This window comes from Diplotaxodon limnothrissa, linkage group LG3, assembly GCF_057381915.1.
Source record: "Diplotaxodon limnothrissa isolate DT_005_m linkage group LG3, D_limnothrissa_male_GT1.1, whole genome shotgun sequence".
Lineage (NCBI taxonomy): Eukaryota > Metazoa > Chordata > Actinopteri > Cichliformes > Cichlidae > Diplotaxodon > Diplotaxodon limnothrissa.
In genome coordinates, this window is record NC_140598.1 from 33,212,078 (window position 1) to 33,238,128 (window position 26,051).

A 26,051-nucleotide genomic window follows, 5' to 3' on the forward strand; every position below is an offset into this window, starting at 1 on the left:
TGGCCCATCAAGACTCACTCTCATTTCATCAGTCCATAAAACCTTAGAAAAACCAGTCTTGAGATATTTCTTGGCCCAGTCTTGACGTTTCAGCTTGTGTGTCTTGTTCAGTGGTGGTCGTCTTTCAGCCTTTCTTACCTTGGCCATGTCTCTGAGTATTGCACACCTTGTGCTTTTGGGCACTCCAGTGATGTTGCAGCTCTGAAATATGGCCAAACTGGTGGCAAGTGGCATCTTGGCAGCTGCACGCTTGACTTTTCTCAGTTCATGGGCAGTTATTTTGCGCCTTGGTTTTTCCACACGCTTCTTGCGAGCCTGTTGACTATTTTGAATGAAACGCTTGATTGTTCGATGATCAGAAGCTTTGCAATTTTGAGACTGCTGCATCCCTCTGCAAGATATCTCACTGTTTTTGACTTTTCTGAGCCTGTCAAGTCCTTCTTTTGACCCATTTTGCTAAAGGAAAGGAAGTTGCCTAATAATTATGCACACCTGATATAGGGTGTTGATGTGATTAGACCACACCCCTTCTCATTACAGAGATGCACATCACCTAATATGCTTAATTGGTAGTAAGCTTTCGAGCCTATACAGCTTGGAGTAAGACAACATGCATGAAGAGGATGATGTGGACAAAATACTCATTTGCCTAATAATTCTGCACTCCCTGTATACACCCCTACTAGAGCACTAAGATCATCTTCCCAGTCACTTTTGTTCTGTCTTTTTAATGCCATCTAACATGCTAGTATGTTGGTACTTTGCCATAGCCCTCATCCTTCCCTGCTACTTCATCTCACCCTGTTGTATGTTAAGCACTTTTGTACACCACTGGTTTTAAATGTGTTATATAAATAAAGTTTGTTGGTGGTGGTGATACTAAATTGCCAATAGGTGTGAATGTGAGTGTGAATGGTAGTCTGTCTCTATCCTTCCGTCAGACTAGCAATCTATCCAGGGTGTACCCTGCCTCTGGTAGTTGGGATAGGCTTCAGGCCACCCATGCTCCTGATAAGGATAGCTAATAAGAGAACAGACGGAAATAGGTTTTGTGTTGTTTGATTGTGTAAATAGGTTGCAAGCTGTAAGCTGCAAAGAAAGTCACCTAAATCTGAAAAAGGGGTGAATGTTGTTCCATTTAATGAAATATGCACATAAAAATATGCATTTATTTGAAAATCGGGATGTTTACGCATGGATTTCTTTCATGTTTAGCAGTAGACCAATGAAAATATAACATACAACAATGACTCACAGACCAATTTGATTCAATGCTTAAGAGTTTAATAATGGAGGCGAGAAAGAAGAGTTCATGCAGTCGAATGAAGTTTTGCTAAAAGCATTCTTTCCATTACACATTCATTTTGATGCTATTAAAAGAGACAATCCAGCTCCAGGTTACGGCGTTTGCCGATTCATTCCTTATGTAGCATTACAGCAAAATAAAAGGAGTAAAGATATAAAAAAGATTCTTCCGGGGTAATTGAGATTATTTGCTTCTTTGTTTGGTGAACTATAGCTTCACGTCAGACAAGGAGTTATCTTCTTTTCTTGACGCAGACAAATGGGTATCGATAGTTACAGGATTTGTCATTCATACACTTCAGTCCTGCAAGCAGCAAACATTGACATTAATTGAAACCATAATCATTTACACATATACAAATCTACACTAAAAGAAATTAAAATAAAAACATTAAATTTGTGGAAAACACAACACTGTGTAATTGTTGTTTAAAAAACAAGTTTGATTTGATAAAAAAAAAAAAAAAATACAACAGCTGTCTTGTTACTAGTTGTCATGCCAAATAAATGAGAATTATTTGGGAAATCGTGGATACTTTGACAACATTTTCCCCTCAATATTCATAGAATACTTTCATTTGAGGATTCACCTGTCCAGTTCATGTGTAGGCAGTGCTCTCTGCCCCCAATGTTGTTAGGCTCTCCACGACACCAGTATGCGTATGTAAAAGGAGTTCCATCAATCCAAAACCAATAACGCTCCTAGAAAAAGCAATAAAATCGACAATAAAACATTATTGAATATTCATAGCATGTAGCTTGTTTTTAGAGAGACTGTTTTTCAAAGCCCAATTCTCTATGGCTAGAGTAATCTTTCTAACTGTCAGACCATGCATAATTATGAGTAGTATACCTGTTGAGCATCAGAGCCTCCAATCCATGTAACTGGGTAACTGTGAGTGGAACGATATATGACCCTCTGAATCTTGCGGTACTCTCCAAGGCTGTGTACAGATGCCAGGTTTACATGCATGGACTGACAGTGTCTCTGTAGTGGAGATAAACAGACACCAGAAATTTCAAGATTTGCGATTTAACAAAGCAAGACTTCAGAAAACAAATTAGCAAACAGAGAAAGAGTAAATAGTGAATCCAAATAACTGTTTACCTGAGCTTCTATAGTGAAAGGGAAAGTAGCGGAAGTATCTGTTTCCGTACCTACTCCAACCAAAATACCAGTGCCGAAATCTCTTGACGACAAGATGCTGTCCTGAAGACGAGCAAAGAATACTTTAGTAAAAGCAATTTGTGTTTTTCTTGGGGTTTTTTTTTTTTTTGTATAAATGTATTTATATGTACATGAAACTAATTTTATGAATGACTAACTCTTAAAAAAAAAAAAACCACACTCTTTCTCCTACAAATGTAGCTAAAAAAATATATAATATTGACATATCATTCTCCTCTTTAGCATGGCAGAAATGAGACAAGTTTGGGGGAAAATCAGTAATATTCTGACTGACGTGACTGAATTGATCCCTCTGCATTTTCCATCTGGAAAAGCAGGGCAGATTAAAACAGCAGAGGATGACTTTAATAAATAATACTGCAATTCTCACCAGCAACAGTGGTCACAACCATCACTGCACAAAGAAGTGCAGACACAGTCAGCAGCTTCATGTTGATATTCAGAATCTCTTTAAAAAACAGAAGACCCAAAGTGATTGACAGTTTATTAAAGAAAAGAAGATAAACTGTTTTTGCAGCAAACCTTTTGTTGAATGTCTTGTCTTATTTCTTGACAGCACCACCCAGTAGCTTCAGGTTTCCAGTGAGAAGATGCTTAACAGCTTTGACATCAGGGCTTTTATACTGTTCCCTTAGTTTAAATCAGGAACTATTTTTATCTGCTCCCTCGCCACAAGGTGTCGCCACAACGGGTAGCTCTGCAAGTGCATTTCATAATTTTTAACATGTACGTCATGTGACTCATTGCACTTCTTTGTTTCCTCACCAAAACCAAAATAACTGCCTCATGCTGACTTAATTTTACATTGACTGGTTAACTGATGATACCACGATAATGAGTTAATCTGTCGGTCACAGACTTGTCTCACATACAGCTTCTTGATTAGTTATGTGCGATGCATATTAAATAAAACAAAAACGGAGTTAAAATGCACGAGCAATGTGTAAAAAAAAAACAAAACAAAATGCACCCTTACTACTTAGAATAGAATAGAATGGCCCTTTATTGTCAATGTATATGTACAACAAAATTATGAAAATTATTAAACATGTGCACTTGGTTAATTGATCACTAGCAACATTGGTATGGCCCACACCTGGGCCAGCACAAGGCCAGGTAGACACGCTTGTGGTCCTGTGAAAAAAGCTGAGGTTTTCTTGGTTGGATGGTCTAGAGCAGGGGTCTCAAACTCGCGGCCCGCGGGCCACTTGCGGCCCACATCACCTCTACTTGCGGCTCACATATTGACATGAAGAAATATTTTTTTTAATTATTATTCAAAAAATGATTTCATATGAAGGCAATAGGCAGAGTGTTACAGGCATAGCCCTAAAGAATGTAGCCTCATAGGCAGTGTAGTCTGTGCTGCAGGGAGAATGGATTCCCATACCCGTTATGTGTCTGTGAGCGCAAGGGAGGGAGAAAAACGAGAGTCGAAAAGTACAAGCTGTCACCAACCAGAAATGGGAGCTGGAAGCATGTAAATATAATAATAACCACTGCAGCCAAGAAGAGTGTCTGAAGAGCCCAATTGTAAGTAAGCTATTAAGACTCGACTGTACACTGTGTTCATGTTTTCCTCCAAAACAATAAGTTCAGTTGGAGCAGCCTTTCAACGCCTCTCTCTGTCTCTCGCTAGCAAAGTTGACCCAGACAGTAAAGCTAGTTTTCGGCTATGAGCCTGACACGGAACCCAACATATTAGCCAGAGGTCCTTTTACTACGGTTCGGAGCCACGGACCTGGCCGAGGTAACAAGAGAGTATAAACAAAAAGAAAACAATTTTCACTAACAGTCAAAAACGAATGTGTACACTTATGTCTGCATTTTTATTTAATTAAATACAAACAAAATCATAGCAGAAGTGCTGCCAGGTGTCTGGCCAGAAAGAGAGGACCAATTTGTTTATTTGGCAGTTCAATGAAAGGCTTCAGTTGGTTAAGAGTGAGAAAGAAAATTGCGTTAACATTTGCAGTTTTGTCTTGTTATTGTCATATGAAGGCTGTGTGCAGGCAGGGGTGGTGGACCCAAAGTGCAGACTCACGGAAACAAAAGGAGAACTTAAATACAGCTTTAATGCTGGATGGCAAAACTGAAAACTGGTTGCATAACAATACAAAACTAACCTAATCAGGCAGGCTAGCAGACAGATAGAACACACAGTAAAAGATGATGGTAGATCGTGACACTGACGCAGAGAAACACAGGGCTAAAATACACAGAGGGAGCAATCAGGGAATGGGTAACAGGAGGGAAACACAGCTGGCCTAACAAAAATCAGGCCTAACCAGATGGGGGAAGCAAAACCAAATACATTAACATAAAACAGGAAACATAACACAGAGACACAGACTTGACACGGGGATACAGCAGACAGGGGAGACAGTAACTATGGATCACAGTCAGAAAACCAGAACACTAAAACTCAAACAAAACCCACACAGAGAACCTAAACTAAGAATAATCCTATAACCCATAAGACAAAGCTAGAATATAATGAAATAAACAAAATCAAAGAACCAAAAACCCAAAACAGGGTCAACGACCCAGGGACCCTAACAATATTTGAAATTTGAAAAAGCAAACAAAACTGATTTTAGGAAATATTAGTGGGTGTTTTGTTTTTTTTCTGTACTACTTGAACACTAAAGTGGCCCTCCAATGAGATGACGGTGCCAGCAGTGGCCAGTGGCTCATTTTGAGTTTGAGACCCCTGGTCTAGAGCATCCAGGAGTGAAAGACATGAGCAATGATTTTAGAGAAGCAGCTTTGCTGCTCATCAATCGGGGGACAGTTTTAAGGCTATTTCCAAACAACCTAAAGTACAGAATTCTAAACTGAGAAATAAAAAATTGAAGATAGCGTGGACATCCCAAAAAATTCATCCAATATGAGACTGTGCAAAGATCAGAGACACTTCAAAAACGAACAAAACAAATAACTTGAAAGCTTCATCTTCGACACTGCAGGCCTCAGTTGGCAAATACACTGAATGGATTGTTTGGCAGAGTTGGCAGGAGAACAGTCCCTCTCTACAAAGGCTATAGCATCATGCCTTAGATTTGCAAAGTTGTATCTAAACGAACAATAAGATTTCTGGAACAATGTCCATTGGACAGAAAAGAAAAATAATTGCGGGTGTCTGGCCATACTGCACAGCATGGTTGGTGAAACCAGCTCCAGGTCTGGGCAACAGCTTTCAGTCTGTAGATCAGATGGAAGAAACTTAAAAAAAAAAGAAAAAGAAAATGGAATAATTATGTTTTCTGTTGTTAATTTTACAGGAAAAGAGTACATAACAGTAACAACTTCTGTTTAATCACCTGGCAAAATATTTATTACATTTACAGATCAAACGGGACCCACAACAATTCAGAAGAGCAATTACATAAAGTAGGCAGGCGATGTAAATGTTCTTTTATGTCTTTAAGCTTAACCTAGAATTTACTTACAGGTGCATCCTCATTGAGAATACTGTATTAAAAACATGGTTAGTGACAAGACTGACATATATTCAAATAATGTTTGTGGAAATGCACAAAACAGTAATAAAGTAAGTCCAAAATCTTGTCGCATACACTCTTAATCTGGCATATCACATCCAGAGCTTTGTGAATTGTGTGCTGGTTGAAGCCAGAAGCCTTGGCAGAACACAGGGACACAGGGAAGTGGTGAGCCTTCACTTCCACTTCCTCCTTAAGAATGACTTGGTGACTTTCTATATCTGACATGTGGCTCTAGTCTCAGCTGCGATGCATTTAAGCATCGCAGCTAATTTTGGGATGCTTTTGCATTTATGTTGAAAAAGGATCAACAACAAGAAATCAATTTTTCAAGTGTTATATGACATAAAGCAGCCATATCATACTTTCAAATATTGCCCAACTAAGTACTTTGGGTCTACCTAAAGTAAGGTTCTTTAATGTCCTCCGGAGAGGTTTTAGTTCTTTTCAAAGATTTGGTTCTTTTTGGTCTGCTCCCTTTGAAGAGCCAGCTGGCACAGCTCTCAAATGGCTCTTCATTTAGTATCTCTCAGCGCCTTCAAATACAAAGGATGCATGTGTGACATGTTTATTCAGTATTTTCATAAATGTCTTACTTTTTGCATTTGCTACTGCTGGTAAGAATAGATATGGTGTTTAAAGATTGGACAAATGTTGTTAGCCATTTTCCATTTTGGAGGAGTAATTGGCTCCTTACCCAGTTTCTCATTAACACTTATCCGTTTGCCTTGGGTCATTTGTTTTGGAATAAATGCACCCATTTTCCTAAATGTACAATTATTGAATTGCTGAAGGCCAGTGTATACCTGCAGTTTTCGGCAAGACAATGGATACTATAGAAGTACTCAAAATGGGAAACTGCTCTAGGGTCAGTGGCTGGAGGAAAAGGGCAGATCTCCTCCAGCTGTATGGACGAGTGAGTGTATATGTTTATTGTTGACCCTGCTCTGATTGATATTTTCAGTTTGTACATTTTGCACTCAGTTTTGCAGTCTTTTTCCTTTCTGCAACAACAGAAGGACAATGTTTTCGAATTGCAGCCAGTTGTTCCTACTTTCTATTCTCTTAACTTTCTCCTAACGTGGCTGAATTTAAATCCAGGTCCCCAGCTCTCTGTGCTTACCTGGCCTCTACCACTACACTACCTGCATGGATTCTCCACAGAGCTGGCTCACCTCAACGGGAGTCGGCTCTTCTCACACGCTGCAACAACAGAATGGCACATCACTATTTTATGAACCCACATTGAACTTGAACTTGAAGTAAAGAAGTGGGGAGAAAAAATAAGAAGAAAAAATGGGAGCAACTGACACAGGCTGCATTCTGGTTGATGCACAAGCACTTACCAGAAAAGAAGAAAAGAAGACAGAGAAACGACACAATATTGGAAAGCACCAGAGTTTAAGAATAACTAATCATGGTAAGCCCATCAGCAGCCTATAGTAGCATAACTAAGGGTTGAACTATGATCCCACAATCAAACCTCCAACTGTAAGTTTTACCAAAACTTTGTATTTCAGACTTTGATTTTAAAATACCTTTCCTCGCATACATTGTTGGGTTTTGGATGGCAGCTAATATGGGAAACATTTTTTTGTTCCTGTTAACACTCATTATGATGTTGTGGCTTTTTAGGGAGCTTTTAGTGACCTAATAATAATAATGACTTATAACAATCAAGCCTAGAAGTAATGAGTGCATGAAGTAGCTCTTTAGCATCACTGTAAGACAGGGGTGGTCCAGGCCTCAAGGGCCGATGTCCTGCAGGCTTCAAATATCACTCTGGGTCAAGACACCTGAATCAAATGAGTAGTTCATTACCAGGCCTCTGGAGAACATCAAGACATGGTGAGGAGGTAATTTAGTCATTTAAATCAGCTGTGTTGGATGAAAGACATCTAAAACCTGCAGGACACCGGCCCTCGAGGCCTGGAGTTCCCCCACCCCTGCTCTAAGATATTTCAGGATGTGTCTACTATTACTGATATTTCTCAAACGAAGCAGTCCTACATATTTAATGTGTGTGTTGAAGAACATATATTGGCCAGAAATGACTTCAGGACTTTTCACCCTGTTACTGAAAACCATGGTACTGTTATGTGTATGCAGCTAGATACCATTGCCTCTTTTTCACTCGTACCTACCCAGCTCGACTCGACTCTAATCAGTCATTATAGCAATGCGGCTGAAAGTCCTGTAACATCATTTGTGCGTGACACAAACACAACACAACCACAATGGACATTGACAATAAGTCCTAGAGTGAGCAGCAGGTACTATTGCGTCAGAGTTGTAACCACGATGTTTAAGAGGCACAAAAAGAGACACATATGAGTCATCATCTTATCATGGTGGAGGGGTTGAGTGTCCCAGTGATTCCGGGGTTATGTTGTCAGGGACGCTCGCCCTGGTCTCCCGAGGTGGATTTGTCCTGGGTGAGGAGTCAGAGTGATTCAGCTGACCTCTATTAGTCCAAGGGGCCTAGCCAAGTGCAGCCGTAAGATAAGGCACGGGCCTGCCCTCCTGAAGGTCAACCACCTGCAAAAGTACACACATCACATTTAGAATAAAATTATTAAAATAAAAAATAAATAAATGAAGCTTAAAGCCAACTCTCATCCTGTAGCAAATGAAAAGAGGTGGGTTTTAAGAAGTGACTTAAAGTGGACAGTTAGGAAGCCTGTGTAATATGCAGCTGCAGCAAATTCCCCAACTTAGGTGCTGCCACAGCAAAACCTCTGTCCCCTCTGAGCTTTTGTTGTGTCCTCGGCAAATTCAGGAGCAGCTGTTCAGTTGACCTGAAGGACTGGGAAAGTACATGCAAATGTAAGTGCTCAGAGAGATGGGATCGGGCAAGACATTTTAAAGACTTAAAAACAAAATAATTATAAATGAACTATAAAATGAACGGGCCAGGCCAGTGAGGCCAAAACAGAAGAAAACAGGCCAAAACTCTCTTCTGTGTATCAGTTAAAAGTACAGCTGCATTTTTGCACCAGCTGGAGACAAGACAGGGAAAATTGGGAGACACCAAAATAGAGCACAGAGGCACTAATCATGGCAGCACAGGAACAAACTGAGCACAAGATCCATAGAGGCAATGATAATGACAAATTTCTGAACAATTTTGGTTAATCAGTCATGAAAAACACGTGGTTGGAAAGACAAAGGATATTGCAGCTTCCTTAGCACCTCTGCAAACATTTGATAAACTTAACGTTGTGTGAGCCTTATAAAGAAAACCCAACAACAACAAATAAAAATTTCACCTTTCACACTCTGGAAGTGTTTTTACAAACATCTATTTCCTGTGGTTGAATCTTTTAAAGATGATATGTTAGACATGAAGCCACAACTCTTGTGACATAATGTTCGTACTTCAATTTTGAAGGATATTTCTTAAGAATACAACCGCAGCTGTTGGCTAATTGACGATACTATGATAGTGAGGTTATTTGCAAGTAAAAGACTTACATGCTTTCATTGGGTATTTGTATGAATTTTACACGAACCCTGGCGTATAACACAGGCAGACCTCTAGATGCATTTTAGTGAACTATAGTTACAGTGGTTAGCATGATGCAAATCAACTGTACCAGCCAGCCTTCCCCAGCACTGATCCCTCAACCCACTGCTCCACCCCTCCCCTTCGGCTGAGCCACAAACCACAACCCGTCACATTCAACTTTTACATACGTGTTAAATGATATTTGACCCGTTTCATATTTTGATAGCATAAAAAATTACCATAATTATGATTACAGTATTTTAACATGAAATGTGATGCCTTTTCCTGAATTGACCCAAACTCCACCATGATAAGCATTTTTTGTAGCTGGTCACCAGGTCTGCACACATGTCGTGAGGCATTTTGGCTCAGTCCTCTTTACAGAAACTCTCTAAATCTTTTAGGTTTCTCGGCTGCTGCTTGGAAACTCCAAGCTTCAGCTCCCTCAACAGAAGTTCTACCAAGTCGAAAGATTAGCTATTCCACTCTATGAGCTTAATGTGGTTCATTTTTAGCTACTGCTTACCTTTCCAGTATGTTTTGAGTCATTTTTGTGCTGTTAAGCTGTTTCCATCTCTGTCTGACTGTGGGGATGGTCTTCTTTGGGTCACAGTCCACATTACGTTCCCTCCAAAGCTGTTTGGTATGAATTCAACCTGCATTTTTGTCTTCTTCTGACCACAGCATTTTTGATATTCTGTGTCTATCTTAAAATAAGAGAGAGAAATGAATCTACCATAAAATTAGAGACCATAATTATTTCCTCCATTTTAAGGAACTGGATTTTTGTTCATATTCTGGTTCTATCTTAAAAAGAGAGAGAGAGAGAGAGAACTGAAACTACCATAAAATTAGAGAGTTGAATTATTTTCCCCACTGTGAGGAACAGTGGTTACACACATTAGGAACAATTTACTGTCTGCTACCTGAGAGCTAACTGAGATTAAAACAATACTCAGAAGTGGGATTTGGTTGTGGTTGTTGTTTTGGTGGTGTTGCTGGTTTTCTACTATAGGTCTCGTCCCAAAAGCACACACATTCATGCAGCGCTTTTATCTATGTCTGAGTGCAATCTAGCATTCACACATGCTCTGATGTATGCATCAGAGGCAACTTTGGGTTCAGTAACTTGCCTGTGGATACGTAAAGCGTCATCCACCAACTTTCCAGTTGGCAGATGACCTGCTCTACCACCTTAGCCACAGCTGATCCAATTTTTTTTGGCCCAAATGTTTGCTGGTTGACCAAAAATTCTTTATTGTTAATACGATAACATTTTATTTGTTTGTTTGTTTTCTATCATCTATATGTCTTAGAGTGGACAAAAACTTTTATTTTGGAGTGGCACAAATAATTTGTGTGCCTTCTGATATGATGCAGCACACCTGATTGTTCTGTAAATAGTTTTAAATGGTTATATAAAAAACGGCTGCATTTTATGCTCTGAGTCAATAAACTTAGCTAGCAAAGGGAGGCATCCACACTTAAGCCAAATCTGGTAGGAAGTGCCCTCACCTCTACTAAACCCTTAGCTGTCAGTGGGTTTCTTTTTTTGTTTGTTTTCCAAATAAGATCAAAACTCAAGAATGAAAATCTTTCATCTTGAGTTTGCACCCTGGCAACTGGCAACGACTGCTAGCCGACATAAAGCTGTAGGTAGGCTTTAGGTTTTAAGTGAAACTGGTAATTGCTTTGCTTTGGTCACTAGATTGTTGCAGTTACTTGTTGTTTATTAAATATTTCCACTGACTTGAAAACACTGCAACTACAACCACGAGATCCAGCATTAGAGAAACTGTGAGGCAAACCAGGCTACAGTCCCATCATGTGGTAAGATACCTGTATTGCAAACTACCATGCAGGTATAGTCACAATTTGGATTTTTTAGGAAAATTTAGGGGCGTGTGTCATGGTTCCTCAAATGTTGATTCTGTGTCGAATTTTATTTCTTTAGTTTCTGTCTCAATGTTGTTTCCTGTTTTATTCTTTATGTACTTTGTAGTGAATTTAAATTTCGTTGTGTTGTTATTTCTGATGTGTTCCCATTGCATTTCCCACCTTTTCCCTCTGCCCTCATTACCTGGTGTATATTTATTGCCTCCACTTGTCCTTTGTTGCAGTCTCCTTCAGTTCTGTGTGCTCCATTGCTCTGTTTCCCTGGATTCTTAGTTTTGTATTATGAAAGACTCCAGCATGAAAGCTGCTTTGAGTTCATTTCTTGACTCATGAGTCCTGGTCCTAATCCTCCCTGCCACACAGTTGTTTCATGGCATTGTGATTGACACGTGCTGATATGGGCAACTGTAGCTGGTCCTCACCTCCAGTAATTGGAGTTACTGTACTGGAATTATTTACCATGTTTGTGCCTTTTTATTGTCTTGTGATTTTTCATTTAAATGTGTTAAGCGACCATTTACATCACTCTGGTTTTAAAAAAAACAGGTTGTTTCCTGTAATTTTGCAAAACAACATGGAGGATTTCACCAAAATCATGCCAACAAAAAAGAAAGTTTTGAACCCAATCTTAAAAGTAGAGAGGGTGTCTGTCTCAAACTGGGAGCTGGTTGAAAGCAGACATGAAAACTGAAGGCTCTGCCTCCCATTCTACTTTTAAATACACTAGGAACAACAAGTAAGCGCCTGCAGTCTGAGAGGGAAGTGCTCTAATAGGGTGATATGGTACTAAAAGGTCATTAAGGATGACCTTATATTACCTGTTTATTCAAGAGGAGAAGGAGTATACATTCATCTCTGGATTTAGCAGGGAGCTAGAGAAGAAAAGCCAATATAGGAGACTAACAGGGACTAAATACATATTAGTCCCTGTTAGTATTCTTGCTGCAGCAAATTGGATTAACTGAAGTCTTTTACAGTAGTTCAGCCAAGAAGTAATAAATGCATCCCGAGCCATAAGAGAAAAAAAAAATGATATAAATAAATGGTGAATGACCCTGTGTACTGTCATCATCAGTCTCTCAAATTTTTTGAGAAACTGATGATCCCCCACCCGACATGGACTGGTGTCAGTTTGAAACGTTGAAACAGATCGCTATGTCTGTTTCCCTACAAGTATGACACAGTGCCCTAGGTTATTTATTAATAAGTAAGCCAAAATGCAGAAGAAGTCTGCGTGAAAAACTAAGTACACCCTTACTGCTGACTGATGATGATGTACAACAGAGCCGCCTGTATCCCGTTTTTCAGTTTTAGTCAGTTTAACTATCATCAGCACTGTGTGAAATCAAAAAATATTTATGCTCGTCTGGCCATTTTAGCAGCGAGCGGCTCGGGTTGAGGGGAGGAAGACAGGACACTGTACACTATAAATATAAAATTTTATTTATTATTTATATGATTACAATTAACTTTATCCAGTAACATCATATTAAAACATAGACAAGTGCAATTTTAATGTATATATAAATATATATGCTCGCCTACAAACTCGGCATGGTAGTTGTTTATGTGTGCCAAAAGGAAACAGGAAATCATTGTGGTCATGGTACTGTGCACACAGCGGTTGAAGCATGTTCTGGAACTGAAACCATGTGCATGATAATAATTTTATAATACTGGTTCTTCTCCAGTCAGTTTTTTTTTTCCTGATAACAAATAGTATATGTGATTAAATTTAACAAAGTGTAACACAGTTTATTTTTCTCTGGATATAACTTAGCCTAATATAATTTTCCAATTTTAGTTTAGAAAGTCTGAAAATAGTTAAATAGTACATTTGAAATATATTTTTAAACTTTTGCACTCACAAGGTTTCCTCCCAAAGTTCACGTCACGCTCACTACCTCTTTTCACACTTGGTTCCAGCTGTCACCCCTGAGATTTATACTTCCTCTTTATGAAGTCATAAAACACTTCAACTCATCCTGTTGTCTTTAACGAGTTTCAGCAGTCAGCTCGGCAAAAATATAAGGTAAGACTTTGACAAACTTCTGACAGAATCCTAAAACAAACCATGAAAAAAACTTTATGCTGTAAAGTTTTGCTGATTTTTACAAGATTGTTTCAGTTTTTAATTTTGCAGCAGCAGTGATGATACCATACACTGATTAGCTCTGTCACAGATAGAGAAAAAAGGAGAAGAACTTGGGCTGAGTGCTGTAAAAGGCTCAGTAAAAGCTGTTTGCACACCAAACTAAGGATTGCTTAATGTCCATCCACCACCTTCCACCAAAAGATAAATATTAAAAATAGTTTTATGGTGACATACTGCAGAGTAGCTGCATTTAATGTGAAAGTTGAGGTTCCGAAAGTGCATTTCTATCACCGGGATTGAAAAAGAATAAGAATAATAAAAAATTAGAAATTAATTAGGACTTTATTGTCAATATTCAATCCTATACAATGGTTTCTGAGTCACCTCATTTTAAAAAAACAAGAAGAAAAAAAGAAGAAGAAACAGGTTCAGGGAAGAAATACTGTATATAATCACTTCTGTTTGTGTGTCTGTCTGTCTGTCTGTTTTTTAGCAGTCTAGCATCCACAGTTTTCAAGATATCGCTCACAAATTTAGTGTGGTAGATACCAACAACAGCTCAAGCTAACTGAACTTTGGTGAAAATTGGATAAAGATCACACCAAATGTGAAAATAAGTTTAAACGTTATAATACCCACAACATTTTATGGATCGTCTTCAAAGTTCACAAGCACATGTTTAGTCCCAGGGGACACGAGTCCCTGGGTTGACTAAGCATTTGACCATAACCTTCATTTATAGCGCCCAAAGTCAGAGTTAAACTTGAAAAAAATAGAGAAATACATCATGTGTAGGGGCATGGGGAGATCTGTATAACACACCTTTTTATTTTCTCAATACGATCCCCTATGACATCACAATGATGCCATAAAGATTCTCAGTTAAAGTTATTTATAAATATATCCTAAAATCCCAAGTTTTTACAGCTTAGGGTCACTTGAATTAGAAAAAAATTATTTTCCAACTTTAAGCTGTTTTAATCTGTTTTAAAGAGCTCTTTTTTAAGTTCTTTAAAACATTATCTTTAAAGACAAAATTATATGACTTTACAATGAAAAACAAAGATGAATAAACTAGAGTAGATTTCCATATTAGCAATGCTGACATTAGCATAAAGCTGTTCTATGTTTCCCCTTCAGGGGGAGTTATGGACTACCTGAGTGCTCTTGTTGAAATGTTCAAATACAACTGGAAATACAGTATATTAGGCAAAGAAGTTTTAAAAAAAAAAACCTTAAAAATTAGTATTTGGCATGACCTTTTCACAGTGTCAAAAACAGGAAAAAGTTCCCTGTGATGATATCACAAGGTCATTTTTAAAGTCTGCAAGTGAAATCAATTGAGAGCGCTGCAAGTCCTTCTGTGATGAACTCCATGAAGACGGGGCAGATGAGGAGAATGCTTTTTGTCTGAGCTCTGTATGAACAGGTGAATCTAATAAAGTCCTGAGTCATGACTAAACTGTTTCTGTAACATGTAATCTGACAAATAAGAGGGGAGTAAACCAGAAACAGATTAATATATGAAGATATAAATGAACCATCCTGAATAAGGACAGTGGGGACAAGTCAACAGTGGTGTGTTAAAGGTTTACATCTGGTTATAGATTTTAATGCCCCATTATAAACACAATCCAACAGATGGAGAGAATAAGTAGATATATGTAAATTATATCACCATAATCCAGAAGGGGTAAAAAGTTGGCAGCAACAAGCCTTTGACTTGCAGTGAAAGATTTCATAAAAAGAACTTCAACTTAAGCCTCAATTTGTTTATCAGGGGTCAATATGTAGCTTTAAGGAAAAACTATTATCAATCACAATACTGTAAGTATTTGTATGAAGCCACAGTTTCAACACAAATTGTCTTGAGCAAATACAAGAGAGGTAAGTACTGCAGGTATGCTGTTTCTATTTGAGAACAACATGATCTTGGTTTTTTTCAGCAATTAAAATCAGTCTGAGCTGACACAGCTGTGACTGTATAAAATCAAAAGCCAGCTGTAATTCTTTAAAAACCATCTTGATGTTTTGAGCACAATAAATAATTGTATCATCTGCATAGAAATGTACAAATGCATTAAAATTATGTCACAAGCTATTAACATAAATAGTAAATAATTCCAGCCCCGGGACAAAATTCAAAGAAACCTCGAATTCCTGCAAAAATCCCCAGATATGGTATTTGTTTTGCTGCGATGAAACATGACCTTCACTGCAGGATGTGAAACAGATTTTTGCCATATTTATGTACATCTGTTCAGATCACATTCAGCCCCGGTTTCCTGTCCACAGCTTCATATCTGTGCTCATCCGTGAATGCAACATCTTGACACAAATCATATACCTTACAGGCCTTTCTTTAGGACCTCACCTTTATGTTTAAACTAGCTTTTAAGCTTGGCGAAGGTGTTGATCCCTGTTTGTGTGTGTCCGCGTTAATTTGCAGAACAAAAATTTGATCCTAATGGGATATGCAGCCTGGTTTAAAATTTGCAGTGGTGTATTTGGCTTTTTGGACCCACCTTTACATCAGTTTCCACATCAGTTACTACATATTTCTATTTTAACATTTGGAAAATTCCGTATGGAAAAATAACTTTAAAAAACAATTACAAATATCTGTGTTATATTTTATACAATTTACATTTTACATTACATTTTACATAATATGTAAAAATGTATGAATCGAGTTGTGATTAATGTATGAAAAATGCACAAATATTAGACAAGCATTTGCTATTTCTGGAGTGAAAGGTGCAAAGGTTCTTTCATTTATTTTTCCCATGGGATGAACTGCTCTATAAATGTATAAATATAAAATGCTGACAAGTCAATGCTTTGAGATGATATTTGTTGCTTCCTGCTCTGATTTCAATGCACTGGCTTTGTTCAAAGAAGATCAATACCCTGGAGCCATAAGAATGGAGGCTGTTATTTGCGACATGACTGAAAACTTCATGTGCTTATGCTTTAACAGATGGAACCATTAGGTGTAGGGTGTGTGAGAAGCTGAAGACATCTCTGTTTTCTGATAACACCTTTCACTTTTGCAGAATTGTGTTGTGAATGAAACTTTTTAGGCTTCCTCTTTGAAATTGTGCTTCTTCCCTGTTGTTCTTTCACTTCTGTGTGTGGGTCCTCTGCAGTCTGAGAAGTATGACTCACTTTCTCCCTGATTTATAAATCATCTCAAACACTACTTCATGTTCTTCACTGATTTCATGCAGCATGAGACGTCCAACCAGCTGCTCCTCTGCTCTCTCCTTCATCCTCGTCCTCCTCTTCCTCTCTGAGAGCTGGGGCCAGAGGTTGAACACAGACAACAAGAAGCCATCCTGCGACCACTGCAACCAGCAGCTCTTCTGTAACTGCTCCCACAGTGGATTCACCAGTGTTCCCACTGTAACAGGCAGTGCCTTGAGTCTTGATCTTTCCTTTAATAAAATAACAGCTGTGACGAATGATGACCTGACGGGCCACATGCAACTGAAGGTTCTTGATCTCCACGGTAACACATAAAGTATTGATTGAGTGGGTGTTGGTGGAGGGGCAAGCTGTGGTGATGGAAAAAAATGAGAAGAATACCAACAGCTAACTATAAAAAATATTCTTTTGACAACATTTTATTTTGAAAAGTGAGACTATTTCAGCCTTTTTATCTGCTTTTTCTGTAACTAGTAGGATCATCAGCATATCCCAATGGACAAAATACTGGTTTTGTCTACTCACTCTGTATTGTGCAGGTGTTGTTGCAAGTTAAAATTTGACAAAAATCTTTTTTTTCTTTTTAAATAATGGGAGTCATTTGGATTTGTGGTTGCATGTTTTAGTCATAAGGGATGTAATTTGAAGTCATGTTGTAGTGATAGTCCGACTGGGTGAAAGTCTACCAAAGTCTATACATTTGGATGTGTAAATTATGCACGTCAAGGGACACGATGGCCATGAAACCTTGTCCTGAAATGTACTTTAAAACATTGAAAAGGTGATTTCAGGTTAAGTGCATGGCATCATCACACTCTCACTTGAAGACTCTGGGGGGAGGCAGTCATGCATAAAATGTGAACTATGATTGTGAAAAACTTGATCCAAAGTCTTGTTATATATTTAAATATTTACTTTACAACAAAGTGTGCCATGAACAAGGGCTCCCAATGACATTATGATGTTTTGTAACAAGTCATTACAAATCCTTTATCTGCTACAGTTACTTTTTACTTGTTTGTTTTCCAGTTGCTACAAAAAAGACTTGGCAGAGCTCTGGGATTTCAATTCAGTGTTTGATTTTCATCAATAAAATGTGTTTACAATTTGTTTTAAGATAGATGTTACTGTCCTCCAGGCAATGGCTTAGCTGAGATCCATCCATCAGCTTTTGACTCTCTGTGGAGCCTGGAACAGCTGGATCTCTCTTACAACCAGCTGACTATGCTAAACCACAAATGGTTCAGCAAGCTGGAAGCTCTGCAGCAGCTCAACCTACTCAACAACCCATACAGGTAATAAGCTAAAGGTACCAAAATTGTGACAAGACAAAAAAAAAACAAAAACGTAAGTTATTATTATTATTATTATTATTATTATTATTATTATTACATTATGGTTATTTTCTTTTCCTGTGCTCTCATCTAGTTACCTCGGTTCTCCTCCAGTATTTGGGGCCCTAGTCAGACTAAGGAAGCTGGCCCTTGGAGGTCCTTCTCTGAAGGAGCTCCGGAGAGGAGATCTGTCTGGAGTCACCCAGCTGGAGGAGTTAACTGTTCATGCAAACAACCTGACCAGGTTTGCACGGGTTTTGGTAGTGGTGTTAAGTTACTGTCTTTATTAGTGGTGGTAGCTTCAAATTAGTATCCTTTATTCTAACTGCCTTGAGTCTTTTGTTTATGGTTAACTGTAGTGAGGCTATGAATACATTTTTATAGGTGGCTATAGATGGCTAAAAGTAAGTTACTTAGTAGGTTAATGAATCAACACGCTTTATGAATTTTCTTTGCTATTGCAAAATGTAACCGTTTCCATCTCAACTTCAGAAATGTGTGTCAAAATAATGAAGAATAACTAAGAGACATCTTTAAAGACTCATATTTATGGCATAACTCTTTTATATATAATTTCAGTTATATATAAAAGTTACTTTTTTAAAAAAGTTCTTTAAAATGTGTTGGTTATGGTCTATTTTTATAGATTCTTTATACTTATTTGGGCTAACAAACCAACACTTCTCTATGTGCTTTTACTAAATATACAAATCAATATCTGATGCTTTTATTATTGTGTATACTGTCTTCCTTTTCACATATCCTCAACTTTTAGCTTCTGTATCTTGCTTCTGCAGCTATGACGCTGGTACATTAGCACACATTTGGCCGCTAGGTCATGTCACCTTGAGTCTCCATGGTCCTTTTCTAACAAATGTGACCTTGGCTGGGTCTATGATTGATGATGTGTCATATCCTGAGACACCCATCATTCTGAAAGACATCAATTTGAATGGAGTTCAGTCTGTTCAGCCCTTTAGTAAGGCAGCCAAAAGGAGGATCAGGTATGGACATCACTTCTACTTGGGTAAAACTAATATTCTAACAAACTGGGAAACAAACAAACCTATTCTTCCTCTGTGTTGTAACTCTTCAGGTATTTGACCCTACATAATGTTTCTGTGTCTGACGAGGCTATTGTTGACTTCCTGGTGGTATTAGATGGAGTTCCACTGACCAAACTTACCATAGAAGATGTCACACTGATGGGCGAAGGCTGGTAGGAAAGAAGCACATTATCTTTTTGGCATATGTCCCAGTTAGCAACTTTGGTTCAAAAGAAACGTTTGTGTATTATACAGGAAATTGAAAACAACAAACTTGTCTTTTTTTGGTTGGGGTTAGGTGGGGGAAAGCTAGCCAAACTGATCACAGAAGCATAGATGAGTTCTACATCCGTAACCTTGTAATTCTGGATGTCTACAAATTTACCTCACTTCTACAATTGGGTTTTCTGCTGGAGTATCCAAGAAGGGTGTCTGTCATAAACGCCAAGGTAAAAATAATTTTCTCAGTATGTTCCTAACTGTGGAAACAGACAGCTTAAATCTCTGAGACAGCTTTCTGTATCCTTCCCCTTCTGTATCCTTCCCATGATGGTGAACAGTCTTTGTCTTCAGGTCATTTGAGAGTTTTTTGAGACCCACATGTTGCTACTCTTCAGAGAAAATTTAAAGAGGAGGGAAACTTACGATTGACAATGTTCCCTCTGCTGGCACGGTCTCTGCGCACTAAAAGTTTGCGTTGCACACAAAGAAAAAATCTAACCTGAATTGAAATTAAAATTAAAACTTCAACAATTCCGTTTTGCAGTGTTAGTCAGTGAGTGACTGGCTGCTCCCGTATGGGATTAGAACGATGACACCTTATCCCATAGTCCAGCCAATGATGTGATTCACATTCGTATATACGGAGCTAATCAACGTTGTTGACAGGCTATGACAGCGTCCTAATGTGCCCACACCGGTGTTTTAGCTAGCAAAGCGGCGTGGCTGATGTGGAGTGAAGCCACGTTAATGACAACGTGTACAACCACTGGAGATGTCGACCAATCAAAAAATGATATGGCAAGTTGTTAAGAAACGGGGGAAGTTTTAGGAGTGATGGCGGTGTTTTGAGATGTGAGAGATTTGTGACGTTTAGCGCAAATCTTGTGTAGTTAGTGTGTAGTGTAGTCAATAGTTTTGTGTGTGTCAGAACAATGAGGCGACTGCTGAATATTACAGGTGTTACAGCAGTGATACATCTCCTGTTGTCAGGACTGCAGGTATCAGGCTGTTGTTCTCCTTTATTTCATAGTAGACAGAAATTATTTTTGGAGTGGCACAAATAATTTGTGTGGCATCAAATTTGATGCAGAACAGCTGATTGTGCTGTAAATATTTTGAAATGTTTATTTTTAAAAAATGCTATTAAAATGCCAGTCTCTAAAGTGACCAGCTCTGTAATGTATGCTGCTTGTGTAACATTTTCAAAATCAGAATCGTGTTTATTGGCCAAGTATATGTGCAGACACATACGGGGAATTTGGTTCCGGTAGATGGTGGCTCTCAAGCACAGCAATGTAAATCACACACACACACACACACACACACACACACACACACACACACACACACACACACGTGTCTATATATACACATTACACATACATACACAAAGCTGTGTAAACCAACTATAAATAACGAATCTAACTTATATACATAGAATACAGAAATGAAATGAGGTGAAATGAATACTACAGAATGTACATAAGGTGCAGCAGCAGTCTGGCAGTGGGAGCAGTGTGACAGGTCAACTGTTAAGAAGGGAGATGGCGAGGGGAAAGAAACTGTTCCTATGTCGGGTGGTCCTGGTCTGCAGGCTTCTGTACTGTCTGCCAGAGGGCAGCAGATCAAAAAGTCTGTGTGCAGGGTGTGAGGGGTCTGTGATGATTTTCCCTGCCCGTTTCCTGGTTCTTGAGAGGTACAGATCCTGGATGGAGGGCAGGGGGGCGCCGATGATCCTTTCTGCTGTCCGTACAGTCCGCTGCAGTCTGCTCCTGTCCTGTTTAGTGGCTGCTCCATACCAGACTGTGATGGAGGAGCACAGGACAGACTCAATGACCGCAGTGTAGAACTGGATCAGCAGCTCCTGTGGAAGACTGTACTTCCCCAGTTGTCTCAGGAAGTACATCCTCTGCTGGGTCTTTTTGAGGATGGAGTTGATGTTGGTCTCCCACTTCAGGTCCTGGGAGATGGTTGTACCCAGGAACTTGAAGGTCTTCACAGTTGACACAGGGCTGTCTGATATGGTGAGGGGGAGTAGAGTTGAGGGATGTCTCCTGAAGTCCACTGTCATCTCTACAGTCTTAAGAGTGTTCAGCTCCAGATTGTGCTGACTGCACCAGAGTACCAGCCAGTATGCAGACTCATCACCATCTTGAATGAGGCCAATGACAGTGGTGTCATCTGCAAACTTTAGGAGTTTGACAGCCGAGTTCTTGGAGGTGCAGTCGTTAGTGTAGAGGGAGAACAGTAGTGGTGAGAGGACACATCCTTGAGGGGCACCAATACTGAGGGACCGGGTTTCAGAGGTGATCTCCCCCAGCCAAACTTGTTGCTTTCTGTCTGTCAGGAAGCTGGTGATCCACTGACAGGTAGCTGGTGACACGCTGAGCTGGGAGAGTTTGGAGGAAAGAAGTTCAGGCACAATGGTGTTAAAAGCCGAACTAAAGTCACAAACAGGATCCTGGCATAAGTTCCAGGATCCTGTCAAGGTGTTGCAGGATGTAATGCAGCCCCATGTTCACTGCATCATCCACCGACCTGTTTGCCCGGTAGGCAAACTGCAGAGGGTCCAGCTGGTGGCCAGTAATGTCTTTCAGATGGGCTAACACCAGTCGTTCGAAGGATTTCATGACCACAGACGTCAAGGCGACAGGTCTGTAGTCATTCAAGTCATGTGATGGTGGTTTTCTTGGGAACAGGGATGATGGTGGAGTGTTTGAAGCAGGAGGGAACTTCACACAGCTCCAGGGATCTGTTGAAGATGTGAGTAAAGATGGGAGCCAGCTGTTCAGCACAGGTTTTGAGGCAGGAGGATGAGACGCCGTCTGGTCCGGGGGCTTTCCTAGGCTTCTGTTTCTGGAATAGTCGGCTCACATCCTGAGTGTGTATTTTGAGTTTCAGGGAGGAGGAAAGGGGGGTGGAGGTCGTTGAGTCTGGATTGGGGAGGGTGGGGGTGGTCGTTGAGTCTTGATTGGGGAGGGGCAGGGTGAAGGGGGGAGAGGTGGAAGGTGTGTTGGGGGTCAGTGTCTGAAGCAATGTCCCTGGGGAGGGGAGGGTGGGGCGTGGGAGTCTGTCCGTCTCAAACCTGCAATAGAAAGTGTTTAACTCGTTGGCCAGGTCTTTGTTTGCTTCACCAGCGCGACTCCCCCGTCTACGTCTTCTCCAGGAGCCACAGAGATCTGCTGCGCCTCCAACTAAAATCTCCAAAAAACTTTCCGGGTTTGTGAAAAATGGATAAGAACTATAGTGAGATGACTGCCTGATGTTTAGCAGTTGTTCTCTGGAGAAAGTGATGTAGTCTGAGTGACCAAAAGCGCAGAAAATGAACAGAAACAAGAAAAGTGCGAGAGAGCGCAGTACCGAGGCTGCCATCCGCGGCGCCATCTTGGATGGATGATGGAGAACAAATCTATGGAGAACAAATCTATGGAAAATATTGATTAGTTTACTCTCTAGAGACATTTTTTCAGGATATCCATACAGTGATCAACTATGATTTTGAAAGCCTTGAGTTCACTGTTTTCAGTTGAAGATGGATTTTTTTAAGCTGACAAAAAAAAATTAGTAAAATGAAATTAAAACAAATCTTTTCTACCGGAACATAAACAGACACCTAGATGGTCTGTTTATTTTTTTACTTATCTTTAGGTCATCTGTGAGTTTGGCTTTTGTGGAGTTTGTGTGAAGATGTGGATAATTTTCAGATCAGCATGTATTCAAGAGAAAGGTTTTAGCTTATAAGTTTTACTTGTATATACTGTTTATACATACCATAGATGAAGATGGCCATTTCATCTAAAAACTCTTGTTTTTATTTTCTCTGACCCTAGTGCACATGAAAGCAAAGCCAGAGATTTGTTGAACTATTTACTGATATTATAGATTGTATCAACACATCCCTTTCATTTTAAGTTTTCCTTACAGAGTTAACCTCTTCAGGAGACATAAAATCAAACTAAGGATACTTGCAAACATGTTTATAATGCCCTGCAGGGTAGTTGGATGTTCTTTCAAGTTTCTACATGAAACTTTTTTACCTGATAGTTGCTACAATATACTTTGTTCATACTGTTTTCTGCATTGTACATGGAAATGGAAATGATTGCCAAAAAGGCCCCTGTTTCCTGTGCATGCAATATTTACAGCTGTCCACCATTTTTCTTTAATTTGGCTAATCCAGGGTCATGCAGGGGCCCGGAGACTATCCCACCTTATAGGGTAGCAGGGTACACCTCGGACAGGTATCCAGTCTGTTGCAAGACTAACAAAGAGAGACAGATAACTATTCGTTTTCACAATCAGACCTGTGGCCAAATAAGAATCAACGGTTTACCTAACATGTCTGTCTTGTGGACGGATGTTGGAGTTATAATGCAAACTGAAGGAAAATACTAGGGGAGACACTAATGGAACTAGTGTCTCCCCTTACCTTACAGCTTCCCACTTTGCAGTCATATTGATGAGTTTTGGTTCTTTCCTTTAGGTGTTTGTGATGCCTTGTCTTACGTCCCATCTGCTGAAGAACCTGCAGTATCTGGACCTGTCCGACAACCTTCTGACGGACCTGACTCTGGAGGAGACGCTTTGTGGTACAACACAAACTTTGAAGGACATTCGAGTTTTAAACTTCAGTGGAAATGCTCTGAAGGTGAAGTATGAAACTTTAATAAAATCTGCGTTACCTACAAGTATTCAAGAATTCTGAGGATTGATGACGACAAGTACTTTCCATCTTTCATTCCCCATTTCTGTCCAGTCTTTGTCCACCGTGAGCCGACTGGTCACAAAGTTCTCTAAACTGACACACCTGGATATTAGTAGGACCGGTTACAGCTTCATGCCCTCAAGCTGTCCTTGGCCTTCCACCCTGCGATTCCTAAACATCTCCGGGGCAAAGTTCACAGCCATTACCCCCTGTCTACCCCAAACCCTGGAGGTATGAAGACCATGTATTGACCTGGCAGATTGACCTGGCAACCTATTTTTTTTTTCCCTTATGCTTTATTCTTTACAGGTGCTGGATTTGAGCAACAACAACCTTAAAGATTTCACTCTACTTCTGCCTGTACTCAGGGAACTGTATCTCTCTGGCAACAAGTTTCTGAGGTTGCCCTCTGGGCTATCCTTCCCCAATCTACAAACCCTGACCATCCAGGTAATAAGTCAGATCATATGTTTATGCTTCTGATCCTCGTAGTGTTTCCATTATGATACACATTTTATTTCCACAGTCAAATACCCTGAACATGTTTGGCAAAACAGACCTCCAGTCATACCAGCGACTCGATAACCTCCAGGCTGGTCAGAATAAGTTTGTCTGCTCCTGTGACTTTGTCAGCTTTGTCCAGTTGGAACTCCGAGAAGGTGGAGGTATACAACTGACAGATGGAGTGGACAGCTACATCTGTGACTACCCTTTCTATCTACATGGACAGCCAGTGGATCAAGTCCGACTCTCAGTTGTCATGTGCCATCAGGTTTTGTTTGTGTCAGTGAGCTGTGGCTTGGCGTTGTTTGTAGCCACTCTGCTGTCTGTGGTGCTGTGGCGCATCCATGCCTTTTGGTACCTCAAGATGATCTGGGCATGGCTCAAGACCAAGCGTAATTCTCGACAACGGCAGCAACGCAGAGATAAGGCAGACACAGAAGCCCTGATATCCTTTGATGCCTTTGTTTCCTACAGTGAAAGAGATGCTGGCTGGGTGGAAAATTTTTTGGTACCTGAGCTAGAGGAGCCAAGGTAAGTTCATCAGTTTTTGTGATATTATTTGACATAATTTCAGCCAAAGTGTCCATATTGTCATTACTGTGTTCATCAGTAATAAAGGTTTCAGTGTAGTTTTTCTGAACAAATACAGCTATCTGGCATTTTTTAAAAGGGTAGTTCTGACATCCGACAATGAAACTGCTCTCTGTGTAAATGCTGCATGATATAGGTAACTAGAGCTTTTGGCTACTGTTAATGACGGTTAAGAAGACAAAATTGGGTTTCAAACATAGTTTAACCTAAATAAACTGAAACACTTCCAAACTGGGTATATCAACCTCTTTAAAAAGCTTCCATTTTTTAATAACCTAAATTTTGGGGTGATGTAGAACACTTGACATGGAAGATCTTTGATCAAGATCTGAGTCCAAACAATGTGTTATCAAAGCAAGTTTAATAGAGTTTTTAAAATTCTTGCATTAACCATTTTTTAAATCATACAGATTTAAACTCATGAAATGATTGCAAAACTTAAAGTATATTAATTATTTTGATTGTGCAGTCTCTGGCTTATACGCTGTATACCAAATTAGAAAGTAGAAAGGCTGAAAGCTGCTTTTTTCTTCACTTCAACAGTGAAAGCAGCTCTGGGACTAGGTCAACATCCCACCGGAACTTGACTCTCTGCCTTCACAAGCGGGATTTCCTTCCTGGACAATGGATTGTGGACAACATCATGAATGCTATCGAACGCAGTCGGAGAACTGTCTTCATCCTCTCCGAGAATTTTGTGCAGTCTGACTGGTGCCGCTATGAGCTTGACTTCTCTCACTTCTGGCTTTTTGATGGTCATGCCACTGGTGAGGCAGCCATTTTGATCCTACTAGAGCCATTGTCCAAGGATGATGTCCCCAAACGCTTCTACAAACTGCGCAAACTGATGAGTTCCACCACCTACCTAGAGTGGCCACAGGAGGAAGAGAAGAGGGAGGAGTTCTGGAGGTGTCTGCGCAATGCTTTGAGAGGAAATGATAACTAA

General features: G+C 39.7%; 2 protein-coding genes across 2 annotated transcripts; one reads left to right on the plus strand and one right to left on the minus strand.

Moving 5' to 3' along the window:
• Positions 1-1,538: 1,538 nt before the first annotated feature.
• Positions 1,539-2,925, minus strand: LOC146635448 (ladderlectin-like). The gene is made up of 5 exons (XM_085350118.1): positions 2,865-2,925; positions 2,407-2,515; positions 2,159-2,291; positions 1,896-2,007; positions 1,539-1,609 (listed from the first exon to the last, which is right to left on the minus strand). The coding sequence occupies exons 1-5, from the start codon at positions 2,923-2,925 to the stop codon at positions 1,539-1,541; spliced, it is 486 nt and encodes a 161-aa protein (XP_085206244.1).
• A 13,802-nt stretch (positions 2,926-16,727) lies between these two features.
• tlr2 (toll-like receptor 2) lies at positions 16,728-26,051 on the plus strand. Its single transcript, XM_085350562.1, has 11 exons — positions 16,728-17,007; positions 17,842-17,998; positions 18,132-18,281; positions 18,835-19,041; positions 19,134-19,256; positions 19,382-19,532; positions 23,789-23,953; positions 24,062-24,241; positions 24,320-24,460; positions 24,537-25,045; positions 25,649-26,051. Exons 1-11 carry the CDS (start codon positions 16,728-16,730, stop codon positions 26,049-26,051), a joined length of 2,466 nt encoding a protein of 821 aa, XP_085206688.1.

Coding starts and splice junctions, on each gene's coding strand:
- LOC146635448 (XM_085350118.1), bottom strand. CDS start 2,925: ATGAAGCTGCTGACTGTGTCTGCACTTCTTTGTGCAGTGATGGTTGTG. Junction 2,008..2,158: donor GAGGCTCTGATGCTCAACAG/GTATACTACTCA, acceptor TGCTTTTTCTAG/GAGCGTTATTGGTTTTGGAT. Junction 1,610..1,895: donor CCTACACATGAACTGGACAG/GTGAATCCTCAA, acceptor TGCTGCTTGCAG/GACTGAAGTGTATGAATGAC.
- tlr2 (XM_085350562.1), top strand. CDS start 16,728: ATGAGACGTCCAACCAGCTGCTCCTCTGCTCTCTCCTTCATCCTCGTC. Junction 19,533..23,788: donor TGTCTGTCATAAACGCCAAG/GTAAAAATAATT, acceptor TCTTTCCTTTAG/GTGTTTGTGATGCCTTGTCT. Junction 25,046..25,648: donor CCTGAGCTAGAGGAGCCAAG/GTAAGTTCATCA, acceptor TCACTTCAACAG/TGAAAGCAGCTCTGGGACTA.